General features: G+C 37.9%; 1 protein-coding gene and 1 pseudogene across 1 annotated transcript; one reads left to right on the top strand and one right to left on the bottom strand.

Annotated features, from left to right (window-relative positions):
* Nucleotides 1-197: 197 nt before the first annotated feature.
* On the bottom strand, nt 198-4,330 carry LOC115956491 (annotated as a pseudogene).
* A 14,292-nt stretch (nt 4,331-18,622) lies between these two features.
* On the top strand, nt 18,623-19,284 carry LOC115958314 (calcium-binding protein KRP1-like). Its single transcript, XM_031076717.1, has one exon. It carries the CDS (start codon nt 18,795-18,797, stop codon nt 19,155-19,157), a length of 363 nt encoding a protein of 120 aa, XP_030932577.1. The 5' UTR covers nt 18,623-18,794; the 3' UTR covers nt 19,158-19,284.
* The last annotated feature ends 4,524 nt before the right edge of the window (nt 19,285-23,808 follow it).

Genomic DNA, 23,808 nt, shown 5'->3' with positions numbered 1-23,808 from the left:
TAGAGAAGTTCCAATCGTTGATTATACTTTCACCAGCTTAACGCATACATAAATTAGTATGAACAATATTGCATGAGTCACTAAAGACATAATTTTGGTTTGATCCTCAAATTGTGAAAACTGGAATTATATACCATTGTATATAGTGCACTCCAAATCTCCATAAATACATTGAAACATCTTTATAGGCAAATACTTTATCGAGCCTCCAGCAATGTAATTGTTAGGCCATTTGTTGAAGATCCTTCTTGCTTGACTGGTGAAGTATCCATTTCTGATAGATACCTTCCAGTGTAAAAACCAGGCTCTTTAGGCTCAGGCAGTGCAGTCTCACTACTCAACATCAAAACCACTGTGGACATGGTCGGTCTATATTCTGGACATTGCTGCACACATAATAGACCAACATGAATTGATCGTAACACTTCATTTGGATTGCATGATTCCTTTTCTGATTTATCAATTAGTTCCAATTGTCTGTCCTCCTTATATAGTCTCCATGCCTGAGAATTTAGATCACTTGTAAATGTAAGTTTAGGGGGAAAAGAGATTATATTGAAACCCTGAAAGTTAGCAAAATATGACAAAAATCACTCATCCGAAAATTTAAAACAGAAAATAACAAAACAAAACCAGAAGGGATTATACTGGTTGACATCACTTACATGTCCAAGAAGGTTAAGATTGTGGTCTGGATGACGGAATCCCCTGTTTCTCTTACCACTCACTATCTCTAATACCAAAACATCAAAGCTATACACATCAGATTTTACCGAAAAAAGTCCATCAATTGCGTACTCCGGAGGCATGTAACCACTGCAGAAAATTATTCATTAAATGAACATGTTTATGGATAGCGGTTGCAACTACAATATATGGAGATTCTTACTATGTTCCAACCACTCTGCTTGTTTTTGCTTCAGTTTCATCTCCTCCAAAAATTCTAGCCATGCCAAAGTCAGCAATCTTTGGATTCATCTCATAGTCCAGTAAAATATTGCTAGCTTTTAGATCTCTATGAATAATCCTCAATCTGGAATCTTGATGAAGATAAAGTAGCCCCCGAGCAATCCCGTTGATAATGTGGAAGAGCTTAGGCCAATCTATTAATATGCTTCGATTTGGATCTGCAAGTTCAACATCAAAGTTAATTCATGCTGGGGCTGTCAATTATTTAAATATTCATTGAACCTAATATCAAATAACGTTGCTAACATGGACATTCTGTACAAGTAATTTCAAGTGGCTGCAAAGGTAACAATCATAGCAAAAACTAGGACCACAATCTGTATAGAAATATTGGTTCAAGTGAAACAGTAAGGAAAAACGCTATTTGGTGCAATTTCCATCCTGAAGACCTACAAAACTATGACTGGTCTAAACATTAATTCAACCAGAAGTTGAAGAACTTAAAAGCTAATCTAAATAAATTTACAGTCTAAATAAGCTAAGATATTGATGGACCCAAACCAAAAATGAAGGAGTCCAAGCTTTTGTTGGGCATGTATTCATATATCAGCATTCTTTCTTCTTCTTGAATGCAACATCCTAAAATCTTCACAAGGTTAGGATGCTGAAGCTTGGAAATGCTCAAAACTTCATTTTTGAATTCGCGGAATCCTTGTCTTGAATATGCTGAGAGCCTCTTAACAGCTATTTCTTTATTTTCTTGTCCCTCTGTTAGTATGCCCTGTATATCATTATTAATTTGCATCAGTCACAAACGTTCAGCTATAATGGATATTATACTTTTATATATTGCTTGTATGTATGCATTCATATTTATAAATGTCTGAAAAAGTTCTATGCGCAGAAAAGACTATTTATAACCCCCACCTAGATGACTTTATAAACAATAGAATATAAAAAATAGTTTGTGTAGAGTCTGTAGACATTAATTTCATATTTCTGCAAAAGAAGTCATCTTTTTTAGTTAATTACCAATACTTGTAGTTCATCAAAAAATTACCAATACTTGTACATGCACCAAATGCACAGAATTTCTTGTAAATTTCACATGAACAGACTCATAAGTTAATAATTTCATTCAGAAAGAAAACTACTACTGAAATATTAGGTAAGTTCAATAAGATAGTTTGCTTTACTAAGCTGAAGTTATCAACAAAACTACAGAATAGGAACTAAATTCATGGGCATAAATACTATTTTGGTGCCTGAAATTGGTTCCATGTACAGTGGATAGTCCCAACCATATTAATGGAACTGTATAGCAGTCTTTCTATTTAGATACCTTGTAAACCTGTCCAAAGCCGCCTTTTCCAAGCACATTTTTAACTGAAAAGTTATCTGTGGCATAAGCTATTGTAGCAAATCTGAATAATGGTAGCTCTAAATCATCATTCTCATTTCCAGTGGTGAAGTCTTGTATTGGTCCCGGATTGTATAAAATAATTCCTGCAAAGAATGGAGCACATATGAACTAAGGAAGGAATACATACATATTAGGAATGTTGAAATTTTAAAAACCCATGGAACACTTGAGGTAGATTATTCCAGTCAATGCATTACAAAGTGGTACTCACTGACATACTGTGATCCTGATTGATTGATCCAAGACATGGTAAAGAAAACAAAAAACATCCTATAAATGATTGCCGAGATGAGGTTGGACAGGAAATTAGAAATCAAAATTTGAAATAGGATTGATTTGGGATTGTGGTTGTCAGATTAGTCATCCTTCCTTTTAATACAATTTTTCACTGATCAAACCTGATTTTGGTATTTTTTACATGTGTTACCTTCTCTTTTAGGCTTCTTCTTCAAGACATATAGTATCAAGCATAGGCCAAGGAGAGCCATTCCAAAAGATAATAAAGCAATAACTATGATCCTCGCTTGTTTCATTCTTTTCGAGCTTCCATATGCTGCTGCAATCATCAATTCAATATAAGAAATTAGCATTACCATTAGCTTTATGGAAAATAATTTTCTCAAATCACTTTATCATTTTCTCACATATGGACTAATTTCTAATTGTTCCTTCTGTTTTCATATGCTTATATCTCAATTGGCCTCATTTAAAAATTTTGACTCAAAACAGAATTTATTTAAGACTAAGAAAAATGAACCTTACGTAATTCAGAGGCAGCCATCCTAATGTAAATGTCTTGCCCATATTCAGTGTACACTCTTGTATCAATTAGTTCTCCAAACCAAAGTATGCAACCACTTCCTCCTCCAGTGATGTCCAAACTAGAATAAGCTGTACAGGTGCAGTTCTTCAAGCACACATCCCTGCATTCATCAAGGTCCATGGTCCTGCTATACCAGGACTGCCTTGTGTCTGGCAATTTAATTCCAGAGTATTTTAGAAAGCCCTCACCAGCCCCACAATTTAAAGGTGTCTTCGGTACACATCCATGTGACCAATCCGCCCCATTCCAATCTTTTGGAAATTTTGGCACAAATCCTGTCAAACACTCACAAGCTGGGGAGTTGTTAATGTTGCAACTGCCATATGCACCACATAGTGCATACCTGTCACAGCCATCCACTTGTGCCGTTAAGAAGAGGTTCCAACTCTGTGTTCTATCGATCCATGTAAGCCGCTGAAATTTGCCATCAGGAGTTAAAACCATCCTTGAAACAACTGAGTCGTTAATAAGCTGATAAGTATAGTAAGTCTCCTCCTGATTGGAAACAAATTCATAGTTATAAATTGTGTTGGGTTGCAAATTAGGCATACCACTGAAATGTAGACCATTCCATGGTCCTGTCCGGAATAACACTGTTGGTCCCTCCCTTAGAAAAAACTGTGGTAATCCATTTGGATCAAGCTGATTAGTATAATTACCTCTTGAAGGGTCGTCAGGGCTCTTCCATGATGTCAACACTAAACTCAATCCAGTTACCAAGTTTAATCCATACTTCATACCTGGCAGAAACGTATCAGCTGGATGATCAAAACTCTGCCAAGTGATATTTCCTGCATCACTATTTCCATCTCTCACTATGGGTTGCTTGCTGCTCTTGATGAATTGGAAGACCAAATGGCATTGTTAGCTTCGTCCGTAAGGACAAGAATTCCATGGTCCACAAGTTTGAAAGCTCCTGTTGTATTGTTAAGAGGGGTATCTCTGTTGGCAACCCATACCACTGTCATTGTAGATATCTTCTTGTACCATATTCCTATATACCAACTTTTGGAATTACCCGGGCTAAAGAATCCCAGCTCAAAATTCCCACCCGATGAAACTAAAGTCTGACCGTCTCTTATTGACTGAGTTACAACAATGGTGTCTACTGCTGATGTGATTACAAAGATGGAGAATGTACAACACAAAAAGTAGAGCACAAAATAGACTTGCATGGGTTGCCTCATGCTTCTCATGATCCAAGTGGACCTATACAAACTAATATACTGCAGGACTGATAGAAAAAATGAAATGCTAGAGCATTCCAGCTTCCAAAGTCCTTTGCTATTGGAACTTTGAAGGGAACATAAAGGGTCTCCTATGAATTGCAAGTTAAATTACATTGTTCAAACAAGTGTAAAATTAAAGCATCACCTTCATTTTTTTTTTCTCTTTCTTTTTTTTTTATTCGGCTTTGGTTTTTAAGTTATATTATGCAGGCCTTATTGTAATTTGAATTGGTGAACACATAATTGAAAGGTTCTGTATTATGAAAGGGACTCAAGGAGTTGAGAATTATTAATAAACATCACCATTGACTTGAACATAGTGTTTTGAATGGTTGACCCAGAGCTCACAATTATTTTTGATAAAATAATCTCATTTTCTATTGATGTTGGTGGAGGAGGCCATCAAAGTGAGATAATAGTTTATCCACATAGGTAGATAGTCAATTGAGACAATAGTTGACTCACTGTTCATAGGCCTACACTGTTCATACATTTTTACTTAGTAATCCTAATACTTCCATTAGCCCCCTAAAATAGCCTATGATCCAATTTTTATTGATTACTTAAAGGAACATAGGCATTATTTCATAAACAATTTAACTGGCACTGCTGCAAATCCTCATGCTATGAATGGTACAGAGCATTAAAAATAATAAAAAAAATCAAAAGTGAAGTCACCATTAACTTCTAATCAATCTAAAGAAGTGATGGGGTCTGGCATTGTCTCTCTCTCTCTTTTTCTTACGCCTCATCCTAAATGACAGCGTACTGACCCAAGACTCAGACTGGAATTTAACCGCCAGGACAAGGATAAAGAGACCAATTTTAAAGTTCTGCTAAGATGTAGGTGTATCTTTTAATTCTTTATCGGTTTCTCTATTTGTGAATTGATTCTTGATAGAATCAAATTATGGATGTTAGGATTCAATGTCGATATTCAAGTACCTTAATTGATGATGCACAAAGATCGTCAATGAGCTGATCTTCCTTGAACGCTCCAATGGATACCTGAAGAACAAGAAACTAAGAACCATACAGAGAGCACTGGTGGGGTGCCAGCCAAAGTCCCTCCGAAAATTAAGTCAGTGAATGAGAAATTTCCAAGAACTCTATAGTGAGAGAGCTAGGGATTTTTCTATGTACTTTGGAAAAGAGGAAACCTGTTGTTTATATACTGATGCGAAGTAGACCTAGATCTCATGAATACAGGGGTCCTTATAAGGAGGAGGTGGAGTTAATGTCAACGAGATCTTTAGGACATCTTCCCATATTAGGAAGATGAAAATCGCGTGGTATGGTCTTGGTGCGTGGCGCACAAAATATTTCCGTATAAGAATATGTGTGGAGATCACGCAAGGACACATAGGATCCGTCAGTACGCCTATCTGTCCTTCGATGTGATCCATCTGCTTAGTACGGGACATGTATCAGTCTACTTGGTATGGGATCGTCTACTTGATCATTAGGAGCGAGCATCGTCCTACTGCTATAACCTGGCCTTCAATTTCAGTGAGTGTTGGGTACGAGGTTCGAGACGAACCCCTCTAGAGACCAACAGCTACTAGTGCCATCAGCTCACAATCGTGGTGATGTACATTCTCTTGACAGGTTCTAAAGTTAAGATTTTCTTCCTATTTCAAAAATATCCTTATCAGCTACCCCCTACTCCGTGTGCCCGTCGGCTATGCTTGACGGGTCTTGGAGTAAAAAGGGTTTTCATGGATATTAATTGCTTTGTTGAGAAGCATGTCATTGATGAGGGCAAATACCTTTTCAATAAATGCTTGGTGACACGTAGTGCTCATTGATTGGCCTCGTTTCCAAACAGAAGCGTCGCTTTGTATACTATGCTCATTGCTCTATAAATAGTTCTTTCCCTTCTATTAGTTTCTTTTGTTTTATTTTCTCTTAACACTAATAGTGATTTCAAGCACCCCCTGTCACTACTCTTATACTTGTTTTCATCCATCATCCTAACAGCTGATCCATCGTTGACTTCTTTTTTAGGTAAGTTCCTTTACCTTGTTCCAATTATTATCTGTTGAACTTAATTGGTCGTCGTTTCAAAGACCCATCGCACGAGTAGGCTCTTAGTATACATTCATCACTTGTAGGTGAATAGATGTCAGGTAATAGAGAAGTGATGAGTGGACAATCGTCGTCAGTTCGTGAAAGTGCAGGCTACGATGAAGTATGCCATCAAGATGGTCCACTCAATCATTAAGGACACAAATATGGACGAGTGTGGCAAGCATGGCACTGGAGACTTGGAGGAATCTAGTCTTTTTGATTTGGTGAGGGTGAGTATGCATCGATTTTGCCTCTTTCTTTCTTTTTGTGCATTAAGTCTTTTATATTCGTCATCTTTTGCAGGCTATGGTGAGGATGAAGGCTCTCCAAGCTAGGTATGTTGCTAAAGAAGGGGTGGTCCGTCGCCAATGTATCCATTTGGAGCACGAGGCCAACTAGCTGATTCAATATAAGGAAGCTACTCGTATCCTCAACTTCGAGGTGAACAAGAAGAAGGTCGAGCTGAAGGCAACCACCCATCGGTGTGAAAAGCTAGTCAAATCAAACACTAACCTGATGACGGAGATGACCACTCTTCATGAGCAGATGGAGCAGGTTAAGGCCAATGCTGTGGCGAAGTATCAGACCTCTCAACCTTTCTATGACGAGTTGGGTGGCTTGTATGGTGATGGCTTCAAGGATGGCCTTAAGTAGGTCACCGCTCTTTACCCTAACCTGGACTTGTCCTAAGTGATAAGTGACGACACCATTCCGCTAACACCTGGCAGTGCCAATGTTGTCATGAACGAAGCCAACGGGGTTGTCCACTTGGTGGAGGGACAAGTAAAGAAGCCCTTTCATGCTGAGACCGACAGCTAGAATGTCCCCAAGGATTAAATCATTCCCAAAGGTTTGTTTATTCTTGAAGGTTCGTCAGCTCCTAAAGGCCAATCTGTCCTCAATGCTCCTCGAGCATAGCTTTCTTTTTTCCTTTTTGTCATTTATTTTTGTGTTTTGTACAAATAATTTCAAAACAATGGAGTGCCCTGTTTTGGGCTTTATTTATTTAACTTTTATCCCCATCAGGTTTGTTAAGGCTTTCATTATATTTATCTTGTTTTTATCATTTGTCGCTTCTATACATTGCTTGTTCGTTGATTATCTTTCATTTGTGTGCTTCTTGTAACTGTGAGTACACCCCTTATTCGTCATAAGGATATGGATTATTCCTAAGTGATCACATACCCGTGGGTATTTTTGGATGTCTGTCCACCCCTTAGATAAGATATATGAATTTCTGTGACTAGGCACCTGTTGGTGTCCTTGGTCATCCGTCCACCTATCGATACCTTTGACCGCCTATCCTTCTCATAGGTAGGACTTAGAATAATTTGGGCCTATAGGTAGGACTTAATAATTTTTGGTTCGAGGCACCCGTCAATGTCCTTGGTGATCTATCCACCTCGTAGGTAGGAATTAACAAAAATTTTCAAACAGAGGCACCCGTTAGCATCCTTGGTGGTCCGTCCACCCTAGAGGTAGGACTTAATAAATTTCATGATTAAGGCACCCGTTGGTGTCCTTGATGACCCGTCCACCCCATAGTTAGGACTTAATAAATTTTTTGGACAAAGGCACCTGTTAGCATTCTTGGTGACAGGATTTAGGATTGTTTAGGGCCAAGTACCCGTTAGTATCCTTGGTCATCTATCCATCCTATAGGTAGGACTGAGGATTTCTTGTAACCAGTTACCTATTGGTATCCTTGATCATCCGTCCACCCTGTAGGTAGGACTAAGGATTTCTTGTGACTAGGTACCTGTCGATATCCTTGGTCATCCATCCACCCCGTAGGTAGGATTTAGGATTTTTTGTTGTAGACAATTTCTTAGAAGGTAGATTTTTAATAAAAGATATAAATAACGTAGAAAATATGTAGATAATGTGCCTGATAATCCTTAGGAGTTTTATTTCAAATATTGAAAAACTAAATAGCCTACTTTAAGAAAGAAAGCAATAACATAGTTTGTAGTTGTTCACTACTGATAATATCTCCACAGGTGCTCGGTGTTTCACGGGTGATGGAGTCTCTGCCCGTTGAGGGTCTCCAGGTGGTAGGTCCCCTTCCTATGGCAGCCTATGATCCTGTAAGGTCCTTCCTAGTTGGGGCCTAACTTACCCTGTGTGTGGTCTTTGGTAGTTGTCATCATTTTCTTTTGGACTAGGTCCCCAATCTCAAAGTGCAAAGGTTTAACCTTGGTGTTGTAGTGCTTGCCATTAGGTCTTGGTAATGAGCCATGCATTGTTCGGCCATAGCTCTGACTTCATCCAGCAATTCCAACTGCAGGTGCATTTCCTCTTTATTCCTTCCTTCATCATGGTGGGCCACCCTATAGCTAGTTAATCCAATCTCTACTGAAATGATTGCCTCGCTCCCATATGCAAGGCGGAAGGGTGTCTCACCTGTAGGCGTGCGGGCCGTTGTCCGATATGCCCATAACACACTTGGTAGCTCATCCAGCCATATCCCCTTTGCCCTTTCAAGCTGAGTCTTCATTATTTTGAGTAAGGATCGGTTTGTAACCTCAACTGTTGGCCTGTGGGTGGGTGGGAGACAAGTAGTGGTTTTTGATTCCCAATTGTTGGCAAAAGTCCCTAAATGCATTGTTGTCGAATTGCTTCCCATTATCAGAGATTAGGACTCTGGGGATTCCGAAGTGGCATATGATGCTTTTCCAAATGAAGTTTTGGATGCTTTTCTTAGTGATGGTGGCCAAGGGTTCTACCTCGACCCATTTAGTGAAGTAATCAAATTCCTACGACAAGGAACTTGAGCTGCTGTATTGCCATAGGGAAGGGTCCCATTATATCAGGCCCCCACTAAGCGAATGGCCATGGAGCGTTCATTGGGGTGAGCTGCTCAGACAACTACCGTATGATGTTGCAAAAGTGTTGGCATTTGTCACAGGTCTTTACATAAGACTGGGTATCCTTTTGCATAGTGGGCCAATAGTAGCCTGCTTGTATGAGTTTGTGAATCAGCGACCATGCCCTCGAGTGGTTTCCACATACTCCCTCGTGGATTTCCCTCATAACATAGTCTACTTTGTCAAGGACTAAGCACCTCAGGTACAAATGAGAGAAGCCTCTTTTGTAAAGAACATCTCTAATCAATACAAAGCGTGACAATTGTACCTTTAGCCTTCAAGAAGTGTTGTGGTTTTCCGGAAGCATCCCATTCTGAAGGTAGGAGACGATTGGCATCATCCAGTCGACTCCTGTGGGGATAACCTATACATCTATTTTGTCAATGGTAGGTGAGTTTTGAACGAAGGACAATACCTGACTATTGACGACCATGTGTTCTGCGGACGCTACTTTGGCTAGACGATCAACTTGCTCATTCTCTTCCCTTGGGATCTACATAAATCTTGCCAGGAACTTCTGACTTACCCTCTCTTCGACCATGCTTAGGTATTCCTTCATCCGTTCCCCTTTGGCCTCACAGTCTTCGTTGATATGTCCGATGATAACTTGAGAGTCGCTGTGTACAACCACTGACGAGGCCCCTGCTGCTTTGGCTAAGTCGAGACCAGTTAGGACTGCTTCATACTCGGCTTCCTTATTAGTCATTGGGAATTGGAGACAGACTGCACATTCTATCAAATCTCCTTCTGATGATTGCAGGACGACTGCAACTCCCCCAGGGCATTGGTTGGACAATCCATCCATTCATATTATCCATGGTGTTGGTCCTTCGTCTTCATCTTCCTTTGTTGTGAATTTGGCAACAAAGTCAACCAAAGCCTAGGCTTTGATCACAGTTCTTGGACGGTATTATATGTCAAACTCACTGAGCTCTATCGCCCACAAAACTAACCGTCCAGCTACCTCTGGATTGTTCATAGCCTTCCATAGTGACTTGTCTATCTGGACCACTATGATGTGTGCCTAAAAGTATGGCCTGAACTTGCAGGAAGTTGTGATTAAGGCAATGCTAGCTTCTCCATAGAGTGGTACCTCTCTTCTGCCCCTCGGAGCACTCGGCTAGTGTAGTAGGCAGGTAATTGTATGCAATCCTCTTCCCGGATGAGGGCTAAACTAACAGTCGTTGGGGATATGGCCAAGTAGAGGGAGAGTTCCTCATCGAGCTTAGACGAACTAAGTAGCGATGGGACGCAAGGTATGTATTCAGCTCTTCGAAGGCCTTCTAGCATTCGTCGGTTCACTCAACGGCCTTCTTTAGTGTTTTAAAGAATGGTAAGCATTTATCCGTCACCCTAAAGACGAATATGTTGAGAGCCACCACCCTACCATTCAAGCTCTGTACCTCTTTGATGTTCTTTGGAGGTGACATCTCCAATAGGGCCTATATTTTGTCAAGGTTTGCCTTTACACCTCATTGTGATACCATGAAGCCTAGAAACTTTCCCGACGATACTTCGAATACACATTTTTTGGGATTAAGTTTCATGTCGTAGAGACCGAGAGTCTCGAATGTTTCTTGTGGGTCGACCAAGTGAAAATCCTTCTTCTTGCTTTTCACCAGCATGTCGTCTACGTACACTTCAACATTCCATCCAATTTGCTAGACAAATATCCTATTCACAAGTCTTTGATACGTCACCACCTGCATTCTATATTCCAAAAGGCGTGATCTTATAGCAAAAGAGCCCTTGGCTCATGACAAACGAAGTCTTTTCTTGGTCGACTTCATCTAGCCTAATCTAGTTGTAGTTGGAGAATGCGTCTATAAAGTTTAGTAAATGATGTCCTACTATCGAATCCACGAGGAGGTCGATACGTAGGAGTGGGTAATTGTCCTTTGGGCAAGCTCTATTTAAGTCGGCAAAACCCACACACATCCTCCATTTGCCATTCACCTTTTTGACCATCACTACATTGGCCAACCAATCAGGGTAGTAAACCTCTCCGATGAAATCCGCTTCTAGCAATTTGTAAACTTCTTCTGCTATGACCTTGTCTCTTTCTTAAGCAAATACTCTCTTCTTCTATCGGACGGTAAGGAAAGATGAAGACACATTGAGTTTATGAATCATGATACTTGGGTTAATCCCCGACATGTCCTTATGGCTATAAGCAAAGTTGTCCTGATTGTTCTTTAGGAAGTGGGTGAGTTCTTTATGGATTGAAGGGTTTGCTTGTGTGCCGATGCAAGTGATTTGACCAGGGTAGTTGTCATCTAAAAAGATTTCCTCCAGGTCTTATGTTGGTTCTACCGTCACTTGTCGTTCCCTGATGTTTAGTGCTTGTAGATGATCTTCCATCTCCAACATGGCTATGTAGCATTCGCGGGCTACCATCTAGTCTTTGCGCGCTTCCCCTATCTTGTACTCCGTTGGAAACTTCACTAGCAAGTGGTATGTAGATGTGGCTGCTTTCCATGCGTTAAGCATAGGTTACCCAATGATGGTATTATAGGCAGAGGAGCAATCGACAACTGAAAAGCTGATCTCCTTAGTGAGCTGTTAAGGGTATGTATCAATGGTCACCAGTAGGGTGACGGTCCCGACGAGGAAGACTTTGGTACAGCCAAATCCTACTAGCGGTGTATCTATGGCAAAAGCCGCTCCTTGTTAATCCTCATTTGTTGGAAAGTAGGGTAGTAGAGGATGTCCGCTAAGCTCCCATTATCCACCAACACTCATTGGGTTTTGAAGTCGGCAATTGACAGGTTGATGACCAGAGCATCGCCATGGGGGTGGTGGAGTCGTCGGGCATCATCTTTAGTGAAGCTGATGGTCAAGTTGTCAACCTTAGTCATCTTTGGTGTTCGACTAGAAATCTAGATGCTTTACACCATCCATAAGTATGTCTTTCTTGTTTTCCTACAGAAACCAGCCATCGTGCTTCCCCCTACGATTACTCTTATCTCTCCAAGTGGAGCCCTCGATCATTCTTCGGCCCACCAATTTGGTTTGGGGTCCCTCAACAGGTTCTCCCCGCCCCTGATGAAGCTCTGTAATTTCCCTTGCTTGATGAGGGCTTTTATTTGCGTCATAGCACTCAGAAGTGTTGTGCCCATAGTCTAGATGAAAACGACAATACTTGTTCCTTGGGCTTTTGTTTGGATCGCCCTTTAGCTTGTCCGGCCAAGTCAATGTCATGTCATCCCTTGTTTACATGAGGACTTGGTTAATCGAAGTGTTTAGCGAGGTGAAGTTGACAGTCCTCCTAGGAGGAGGTTTTGGTCTCCTATCGTCCCTTCGATCATTCGTCTGGACAAACTTTCTTCCTCTGTCCTAACAGGGATCGTCTTGCCTCTCCTTCTTCGGTCTGCCCCCTCGGGCTATCATGGCATCCTCAGCATCAATGTACTTAGTAGCCTTGTACAACATGTTAGCCATCATCTTCAGGTCGTTCTTGTAGATAGAAAAAAGGAATTCTCCTGACTAGAGCTTGTTGGTGAATGCAGTGACCAAGACTTTGTCGTCGGCTTTGTCAATCAAAAGGGCCTCCTTCTTGAAACGAGTCACGTCTAATCTCAATATTTCATCCTCCCATTGCTTAATGTTCAACAGGCTTACTAAGGATCTCTTGTACCTCTGGCCCCCGATAAAGTGGGTGATATAGTGTCTGCTTAATTCCTTAAAGGTAGAGACAGTATTTGGGGTTAGTTTGCTGAACCACACTCTTGCTAGTCCTTTAAGTGTAGTGGGAAACGCCCTGCACATGATCTCATCTAAAACCCTATGTAGGTGCATAAGGGTCTTGAATGACTCGAGATGATCAAGCAGGTCCCATGACCCATCATATGCTTCCACCTGTGGCATCCGAAACTTGGCTGGGAAAGGGAAAGAAGTTACTTACACTGTGAAGGGTGAGTCCGTCCACTGAACTTGCTTGTCCAAGTTGGTGGATACCCATCCCTTCATGGCATTCATCATTATGTCCATCTTCTCCTTCATCATATACATATCCTACGCCATATGCATTGCACTGCTTTCCAGTTTCGACAGGCAGTCGGTGTCTTCATGCCCGTCTTGCCTGCTTGGGATGTTGCTTTCTTCCTAATCTTCCCTTTTCTTATCGGTCTACTATTGGGAGGTGACTACCTTTCTGTTCCTTGTTGTCTCGTTTGTCATGCTAATCTTCGAGACATCATTTGTTCCTCTGGTTTAGTTGTTGCTCCAACTCTTGGTTGCGTTGGGTGAGCCGCTTAATTACTGCAGCCAAGGTTTGCACCTGTCTCTCCAAGGCGTTGGAGGGGTTCCCTGTCTCCTGTTAATGGTAGCCATTAATCGCGTCTGGACCATGCAACTCTTTGTCTTAGAAGTAGTGATATGGCTAATCACTCATTTCCCACAAACGGTGCCAACTGATGATGTACAAAGATCATCAGTAAGCTGATCATTCTCGAATGCTCCAATGGGTATCTGAAGAACAAGAAACCAAGAACCAAGCAGAGAGCACTGATGGGGTGCCAACCAAAGACCTTCTGAAGGTTAAGTCAGAAAATGAGAAATCTCCAAGAACTATATAGTGAGAGAGCTAGGGATTTTTCTACGTACTTTAGAAAAGAGAAAACCTATTGTTTATATAGTAATGCGGAGTAGACCTAGATCCTAGGAATACAAGGGATTTCCTTATAGGGAGGAGGTGGAGTTAATGTCACCGAGATCTTTGGGACATCTTCCCATATTGGGAAGATGAAAATCGCGTAGTATGGTCTTGGTGCGTGGCACACAAGATATTTCCATATAGGAATATGTGTGGAGATCTCATGCAAGGACACGTAGGATTCGTCGGTACGCCTATCTATCCTTAGGAATGATCTGTCTGCTTAGTACGAGACATGTATCCGTCAGCTTGGTATGGGCTCATTTGCTTGGTCATCACAAGCGAGCATCATCTTACTATTATAACTTGGCCTTTAGCTTCTATGGGTGCTAGGTACGAGGTTCCAGGCGAACCCCCTCTAGAGACCGATGGCCACAGGTGCTGTCGGCTCACAATTGTGGTGACGTACATTCTCCTAACGACTTCTAAAGTTAAGGATTATTTTCCTATTGCAAAAATATCCTTATCATTAACAATGATTAATTTTTGCTAATCTTAGAGTATTTTCATTTCATCGATGATTATTTTATATATGTTTGCTTCAAAAAAATTAATTTGGGAATTTTATGTTCTATTGGATTTGAAATGGGAAAGACCCAAAAAGAAACGGGTTAGTCCAAGCATATATGTAATTTTTCAATAATAAAAAAGTTGTCAAGTCATTTAAAATATGAGTTATTCACCCTCAGGAATGGTTAGTCCAATGATCATGAGCTCACTTCTAAGGGTTAGTCTAAGCCTGGCAAGTAGGGTGTCACTATATTCATGTGATAGTAGAATTTTTGTTTAAAAATTGTCATGTCATTACTAGTAGTGTTGATTTGAAAATTTTACTGTAGAAACCTAACAGTATATTTTGACAAAGATGAAACTACATACGATGCATCACTCGTGCGTGCTTGACGGGGCTCAGTTGTAGTCTTGCAGAAAGTAACTATAGGCCTATGGCTGTAATTGAGTATCACAGAAGTATCACCTTTAATTTCAACTAACCATTTCTCTAAAAATAAAAAATAAATTCAACTCTATCTACTACACAGCACATGGTGGAGGTCTTCATCAAATGCTTAATATTTTCTTTTGTATCTTACTTGGAATTCACGAAATTAAAAATCCCTCCATCTATCCCTCAATTGTTTATAATTATTGTCTTTATAACGTATTCTTCCAATTACATTCTGTTGCAGGAGATCCTCGTGGTATTGACTATGTCTAGATGCGATTAATAACTGAAAAATATGAGCACCGGAACCAGTGAAAATGAGGTTTTAGATTGAGTAATGAGCTGGAATCTTCGTCAAAAGATGCATTGAAAATCAGGGGAAGTTATTGGAGATGATTTGATAATGTGTAGACTTGACAATTTTTTTTTTTTTTTTTTATAAGAAATACTTGCATTTAATTAAGTTTCAAAGAAATACATAGCATCTTGAGAAATCGAAGATGCAAGGAAAGGTGGACACTCTTCCATCCAAGTTACAAAAGAATCAATATTCTTTGCAAAAGCAGCTAAAGTATGGGCTGGTCTATTTCCCTATCTCCCCACGTGTGCTGATTGGAAGGTACGAAATGCATGAAGTCTAGAGCAAAAACCTGAGACCACGGTAGAGATGGAGACCGGGGCATCAGTGGGGTTCTCCATAGCATGGCAGACCGTAGTGGAATTTGACTCGAAAATGACATCTCTAACGCCAATGTCCCATGCAAAAATAGTGGCTTCATCCATTGCCTTAGCTTCTGCTTCCAAGGGATCCAACGGAAGAGGGAGGCGTTTGCTTAGGGCTGCTATGACAAACCCAACGTGGTCCCAGATGATCACACCTACGCCGATCATGCCGAGCTGGGAGAAGACAGGAGCATCTACGTTAACCTTGTACTAGGGAAACGCAAGTGGGACCCAACGGCCATCCATGGCTTCTTTGAACTGAGTGGGTCTTAGGTGAGCAAGCTGATAGTCTTGTAGTGTGGGGTGAGCTCGTCTCAGGATTTCTTGCGGGAATTGTTGTGCTTCCCCTAGGCAAGTTTTGTTTCGACTAAACCATGCACTCCATGCTATTGTGACGACTAGTTCGATAAGTATGGTGTCTGTGTGTTGCTTGAAGAGCATATACCAAATGAGGTCCATCAAAGACCTATGATTGATCTCGGTTTTCTCTAGTGGTATGTCCGAGAGGGTCCAAAGCTCCTTCGCAACATATAATTGAAAGAATAAGTTGTTTCAAGTTGAAGGAGTGTACATATAATTGAAAGAAAAGGTTGGGGGGAGGAAAAAAGAGCATTTCAATTAATTGTGTATAATTTCAGATAAAATATGTGATGCTCAAGAGTCCAAATCCAGATAATTAATTTTGTGTGTGTTGTGTGGATATGTGTTAAGTCTCACATTGGGTAGACACTAGGCCTATCTGAACTTTATAAATAACTATAAAAAGTCTCAATTTTGACTAGACTTATCATTTTGGTATCTAAAAAAAAAAAATCATTTTAGTATCTAGTGCAGATGTGATTGATGGTTTTTATTACAAATAATGTCTAACAAGTACTTCACATATTAAAGTTGGGAAGATCATATTTAGCGTATAATATGAGTGAAGGCCAGTCTTTTTTTTCTTTTTCTTTTTTTGCTAAATGAGTGAAGGCCAGTCTTGCGACTGGATCGGGTACTCGCACATGGAATTAAGTGTTAAAATTTTAAAAGAAAGTTTTTTTTAAAGAAAATTTTTAAAGAAAGTTTGACTATTTAGTTTGTAACAATTTCATCTTACAGTTGTTTTTTCCCAAACGTGTGTGTTATGCCATGAAACTGTCCATGTTGGAAGTTAGCCAATCATATAGTCAAGGATTTTTAAAGATAGTGGAATCCATTAAAAGATAATGAAAGTATAAGATGTAAAGAAGTTACAAAAATTTGATGAAAGTTAAAAAAGAAAGGGACTTTTATATATTTATATTATGTAATATATAAAAAAGTGATAAATGTTGTACACATATGCAAAGAGTGATAAAAATTGTACACTTTTTTTGCAAATGTGTACAATATTTACCATTTTTTGTGTCACTTCAATTTAAATTTACATTGCAAGTATAATGTAAACTTAGAATTTTCTAAAAGAAAAAGAGTTTTATACGAAATGGTGTATACCACTTTGAAAAGGCATATGCCATTTCTATTCAAATAGTTTTTTAGAGAGTAAAATATTATTTCTTCACTCCCAAACTTTACTAAATGTTTTTACCTTTTCATTTTTAGAATTTAAAAAGTTCTTTTTTCATCCCTAAACTATTGAAAAGTTCGTCTTTAGTCCATAAAATATTGAAAATGCTTTACTTGTTATCCTTAAATTTAAAAAATATCGTTTTTTATCCCTAAATTATTGAAAAAAATATGTTTATATCCCTATTTTTGCCTCTAAACTATTATAAAAAAAAAATATGAAAAAATAAAACTCTTTACAAAGTTTTAAAATTGAAAAAAAAAAAACTTTTTAAAATTTTGGAATGAAAAATAAAATTTAGGGACCAAAATAATATATTACCCTTTTCTAAAATAACGTTTTCACACCAAAAATTAATTTCCCAAAGACAATAATTTTCAGGACTTTGAAGCAAGCCAGTGCACAAAACTAGGAAACAGGCGTACGGTCCTTTGCCATAGACTTCAAAAGAATCAAAATTATATTTTTCTCAATTCAAACTCATTCAATTTTATTTAGGTGCTTTTGCATATGTCAAAACGAAACCAAAAATGTCTAAAATATGTTAGTAAACATAAAACAAGAAAACATGCAATCAAACAAACATTAAAAGTTAAATTTTAAAAATTTTATTTGAATTAAAGAAATAAAACATTTTATTTTACCATTTTAGCAATGAAATAATATTGTTTTGTCAAAAAAAAAAAAAAAAAACAAATGGAGCACATTTTCAATTTTTTTATAGTTATTTTAATAATTCAATAATTAGAAAGGGGATTTGATGTATGCTTCGGTTAAAACACCAAGAAGTACAGGTTTTTTTTTTTTTTTTTTTTTTTTTTTTTTTTTTTTTTTTGAGAAACCAAGAAGTATACAAGGTACGTCCTCATTTTGAAAAGGAGAATTTGATCACGAGTTCAGAATCACTTCTGAGTTCTGATACATAATTATAGACTTGTAACCCATTGTATCAAATGTCATCAGTCTCGGCCCATTGAAGATTATTGTTCTGTCTGCTCTCCTATCTACATTGGGCTGAGATTCAATTCAAGCCCATCTTAATTTAGTCCATATGCCACCTCCACTTCCACATCACCAGAGACCCCAGTTACCTTTCACTTTCCTTGTGTTTGTGGATAGACTTTTGTTACTTTTTCTTCTGACTCCTCTTTCCATGGACCCAGTAAATAAAAAAATAATTAAAAAAAAGAGGTAACAAAAAGTCGAAAAGTAAACAAAAGTTGTTTTGGACTTTTGACTTGCTCTTTTTCCACACAAAGAACTGGACAGTTATGCCCCTAAAGAACCTTCAACAGAAATAAAAAGATACCCAAGAACTAGCCAGCAACCTTCTAGTCAAATTACAAATATACCCTCCCAAGACTTTCTGAGAAACCCCAAAATGGACTGGCTTTTATTCTATTCTATTCCTAATCTCCCATGATCTGTATTTGTCTGTCTGTACATTAGTTGTCTTCCATGGCCTCTCCTTCTTGGAAATCTCAACCCTCTTTCTCCTTAGTATATATAGCTACGCTTATCACATGTCTAACCAATTTCATTACAAACTCACACAACAATCTCTCTCTCTCTTCTCTCTCTCTGTCTCTGCCTAATTTATTGCAATGGCATCCCAAACCCCACAAAGCCAGACCCAGTTCCAAGATTTCTTGCCCATCATGGCCCAAAAGCTTGGTGGGGATGGTCTAATCGGAGAGCTCTGCAATGGGTTCAATTTGTTAGTCGATGGTGACAAAGGGGTCATCACTTTTGACAGCCTTAGAAGGAACTCGGCTATGCTGGGTCTGCAAGATTTGAGTGATGAAGATCTACGGTCTATGTTGAAGGAAGGCGATTTTGACGGTGATGGTGCACTCAATCAGATGGAGTTTTGTGTCTTGATGTTCAGATTAAGCCCTGAGCTTATGGAAGAGTCTTATTTGTTGTTAGATGATGCTATTCAACAGGAATTCCAAACTTATAATTAGATTTATTCTTTTAGCTCAAATTTTTTCTATGTTCAATTCCATATTATGTGTATCATCATCAAGAATTTTATGAGTTTAAGAGAATAGAAGATGACCAAGAAATTTAACTTCAATAATTTTGTGAAAACTTGTGGATTGGCAATAAATTATTCGAATATTCTTATGAATTATATGAACATACTGGATTAATTTGCGAAAATGAAAAAGAGAGTATACAACAAACAATTCTTATTCTTGTTCCGCAAGATTTGTTCCAGATGAAATCTGTGTCAAAATTTTCACTGCGTATAAAAAAAAAAAGACATTTTTATTTTATTTTCCTAAATAAAAGTATAAAACGCCTCTGCCCAAATTGTTCGGGTATTATCAGATTCTCTTTTTCCAGGCTGTTTATAATTTTAATTTTTTTCCCCCTGAAACTGAATAGCTGTTCAAAGCTGTTGCTGAGCTGGTTTATTACTTCGTAGTGTTGCGACTTGAATATTTATTGTAGGTTCCCACGGCCAACCCAAATAGAAGTCAATGCGTGAAAACACCGTCAATTGTCATCTCTCAAGTCTAAGGGTGGATTTTTCAACCAAGAAAAAAAGTCTAAGGGTTGTCAATGGGCCGGCTCGGCCCATTTTTACTTAGTGCATGGACCAACGGGTTGTTGACCAATATAGGCTGTGTCGGGTTGGGCTGGATGGAAAATCAGCCCATGGACCTACTATGGACAATGCTTCTTTGGTCTTTAGTGGGCTGGGCTAGTAAGGTAGGATGAATAGGCTAACTATGAACATTTGATATGGATCTTGATGGGCATATAAAAATTTAACTAAAATAATCATAATTATATATTATTCAAAATTCTTGTCAAATTCAACAACTAAATCTACTAAAAATATTCTATCCAAAAAAAATCTACTAAAATGATATTCTTAAAAAGGTACTAAAATAAGATTAATTAACTTGTATTGATTAAAATAAGAGAGATGTTACGTTCACAACATTTTTATAATGTTTTCACAACAAAGCACAAGTGGTTAGTTGTTATTGGTTCAAATTTGAACCTAATACTAAGATTACTTTTTTGTCCAACAATAACAACCTGTCACTTAGGATTTGTAGTAAAAATGTTGTGGACATATCATTTCTCTTAGAATAAATAAATATATTGATATATTCATGAAAAATGTTGTGTCCACAACATTTTCACAACAAATTATAAGTTGTAGGTTGTTAGTTGTTGTTATAGGTGGACACAAAAAGTAATTTAAATTGTGAATTCAAATTAGAACCAATAACTACTTATCGCCTATGATTTGTTGCGAAAATGTTATGGACATAGCACCTCTCTATATTCATGAATATATTAGAGTGAAAATAGTTGCATCACTACAAAATGCATACATCCCAACTAGGTTGACACCTACAAACTTTTTTGTCATTTGCAATTCCCAATCTATTTGCTTTGGAACTTGGAACATTAAATAAATTTACCTTAAAAAAAAAATAGTGAAATAACTTGTTACATAAATTTTGCAACTAATTGCTAATCATTATCTTGAAGGGGTAGATTGTTGGTCATATGGTGGACTTCTTAGCATCCACTCGAGCCTCTCTAACTTCAATCACTCAAATGCATCTACTAATTTAGCTTCTCGTGCTGCTTCTTGTTGTCTTCTGTCTACTAAGTTTCAATCTTTTAAGCACACAAGTGCCTCAATAGTCTCGGGACTAAAACCACATCTCTACTCTACCACCTGCGCATGCACACACACACATACACAAAAAGCTTCTGATGCAACTGTGGAAATAGGAACTGATAATATATCACAAGCTATAATGGAAAGTATGAGATACTTTGATTTGTTTTCCACCAATCCAATAAATCAAGCGATCCTTCTTCATTGATTTCAAGTAAAGGTTGATTTAAATAACGTTGTAATTCAGATAAGACACATAATGTTATTGAAGATGCCTATTCTTCTTTTAACCATATGATAAGCAATTTTTTTTTCTTGGTCACCTAAAAAACTAGCAGAGGACAAAGAGCTTCTAATGTTTTGTGTTTTGGGCACAAGTTTTAGAATTTTTATAAACATTTCTATAATAATCAAATAATTGTGTCACTGAATTTTGAAATGATAGTATGGTCTTGAATTTTTTCAACATCATCATTATAAATTATTTCAAAGAAAACTCTCAACTCTTCAATTTTAAACCTAGGATCAAGAATAATAGCCATTCCCAAAATCAAAGGCATATCTCCCTAATATTTGTCAAATTTTTGTCTCATTAATTTTAACGTTTCATCAAATATTCCAAAAGTATAACCATAAATCTTCATGGAAGTGCGACTCTTGCTTTACCAAAACTCCAAAAAAAAAAAAAAAAAAAAAAAACAAACAAACAAACAAACAAACAAACAAACAAACAAAAGAAGGAACTGACTGATAATCAGTGGCAGCTCTAGAAAGTTTTTTTAAGATGATCATCAAGAAACATTAATTATATAAAATATAATAAAGAAATAACTTGAATCTATTAATGTCACAAAAGAAAAAGAAAAAAAACTTAAATACATGAACTATTACAGTTTCTTCGTACTAATAAAGAGAAACTAAAAAAAAATGAACTAATAAGAGATAAATTGAAAATTGAAAATGTTGAGATAACAATAATAAAGTGAGAAAGAGTTTGAAATGATAACATAGAAGAAAAAAAATGAAGAGAGAGAGAGAGAGAGAGAGAGAGAGAGAGAGAGAGCGAGCGAGCGAGCGAGCGAGATGATATTTGCTATAACTACGAGCTGAATTGCTAAGGAAAGCAAAATTTTTGTTACTGCAAATTTAAAGAGAGCATAACTACCAGCACTGTTAAGGAGGACTCACCACCACAATATTTTCAAATTAGAAATTATTTTTACACAATAAGTTGAACAAGTTACAAATTGAATGATTATGGGTTTTTATTTGTTTTTGTATTAGAATAGACTTTTGTTGAATTTTTTTTTTTTTTTTTTTTTTTTTTTTTTTTTTTTTTACAAGATAGAATTCTACTCTAACCTAATCTAAGTGTATATGTGTGTGAACCTCCCTCCTGGAGATTTGAACCCCGGCCCTTACCCCTCACACCCCATAAGCTTTTATACTTGTGGAGTGACCACCGCACCAAGGGTGCGTGGTGGTTTTTGTTGAATAATTTGTTCATTTGTTGTTTGATAGTCTTATTATTACTCTTATTAATTTTTTTGGTTATTGATTTTCTTTAAGACTTTTAAAAAAAATATATATATATATATATATATATGGGTTAAGAATTATGTTTTAGGGCTAGATTATTTTTTGGAATAATACTATGTTAATAACATTTTCACAAAAAAAATCTTATGTGACAAGTTGTTTTTGATGGGTGAAAAAGTGAGGTTAGTATTTGGCGCAAATTTGAATCAATAACAGTTAACCACATAGGATTTGTTATGAAATTATTATGAAAATGTTGTGAATATAACATTATTCTTATTTTTATTGAACTCAAATTCTTGTGATACTCAAGTCAAGATGTTCAAAATTTTTATAGTTAGTTTAATATATATTTTTTTGAAATATATATATATATATATACACACACACACATTTTTATGCAAGTTAGCTTGATCATGTGACTCCACGGGGAGCTAGTAATGGGATTTTTACAAACATGGAATTCGCTATCCACAAGAAATCAAACAATGAGAGGTACCAAGGGACTAGTAAAGAACTAAGGAAGAAGACCTTAAGGAATTTCATTAACACTAGAAGATTCAATGAACTCTACTATTCAATAGATTTTTTAAGAAATAAATCCCCGATTATATTTTACACAATTTATCTATTTTATATCTATATCTATATGTAGGGACACGGTTTTTTCGAGGCCCAATAAGGATGTTGGGCTTGCACATGAAAGATCCCTCACAATATGATTTGTAGAGAGTGGGCTTGAAAAGCTTGCCTTTGGTCATGGGGCGATATTCCGGTCTTGATTTTAGAGGATTCATGCAGAAAAAGGAGTTGGGTTTGATCATTTAAGCCCTACAGCATCGCATCCTACGGGGTTGGACTCCTCGGACTTGATCCGAGGATCATTAAGGTCTTACCCCGGTTACCCAACGGTGGGTTTTTTCTGTGATGTGCATGTGTTGTTAAGGTGTTTTCCCCATGGAGTCTTTTTTCTGGAGGTAGGATGGAGAGACCCCCTCTCAGATTCACTTACTTTTTCTTTTATACTAGCCTGCGTTCGCTGTCCTTCGTCCACGTGTAGGGTCAACCTTTACAAGACTGATATTTGTCCCATCAGTCTAATCCCAGAATTGTTGGGGATGGTTGATAAAGCTGAAGAATACGGTCCTGTTAGGTGCAGAGTCTTATCTGGGAAGGGTAGTAAGGATAACTTTCCCAAGATATTTTAGATCTCCTCACAAATTTGTTCCTATACCTCTTTTTTTTTACCCCTCTTCTCAATGGAGCTTTGGGTCTGCCGAGGACTAAACTGTTCTCGGCTGCATCTCTGGGCCATTTTTTGCCTTATATTTTTGAGCTCGGGCCATAACCTTTTTCGGCTTGGGCCTTTGGACTCCCCATGAGCAAGTGGGCCTGGCCCATAAATTATTGGGCCCCACACTATA

This window comes from Quercus lobata, chromosome 8 (assembly GCF_001633185.2).
Source record: "Quercus lobata isolate SW786 chromosome 8, ValleyOak3.0 Primary Assembly, whole genome shotgun sequence".
Classification (NCBI taxonomy): Eukaryota; Viridiplantae; Streptophyta; class Magnoliopsida; order Fagales; family Fagaceae; genus Quercus; species Quercus lobata.
This window is presented reverse-complemented; position numbering and strand designations above follow the sequence as displayed.

Bases quoted from the DNA above. Each gene is read 5' to 3' on its own strand.
- LOC115958314 (XM_031076717.1), top strand. From the start codon at position 18,795: ATGGCATCCCAAACCCCACAAAGCCAGACCCAGTTCCAAGATTTCTTG.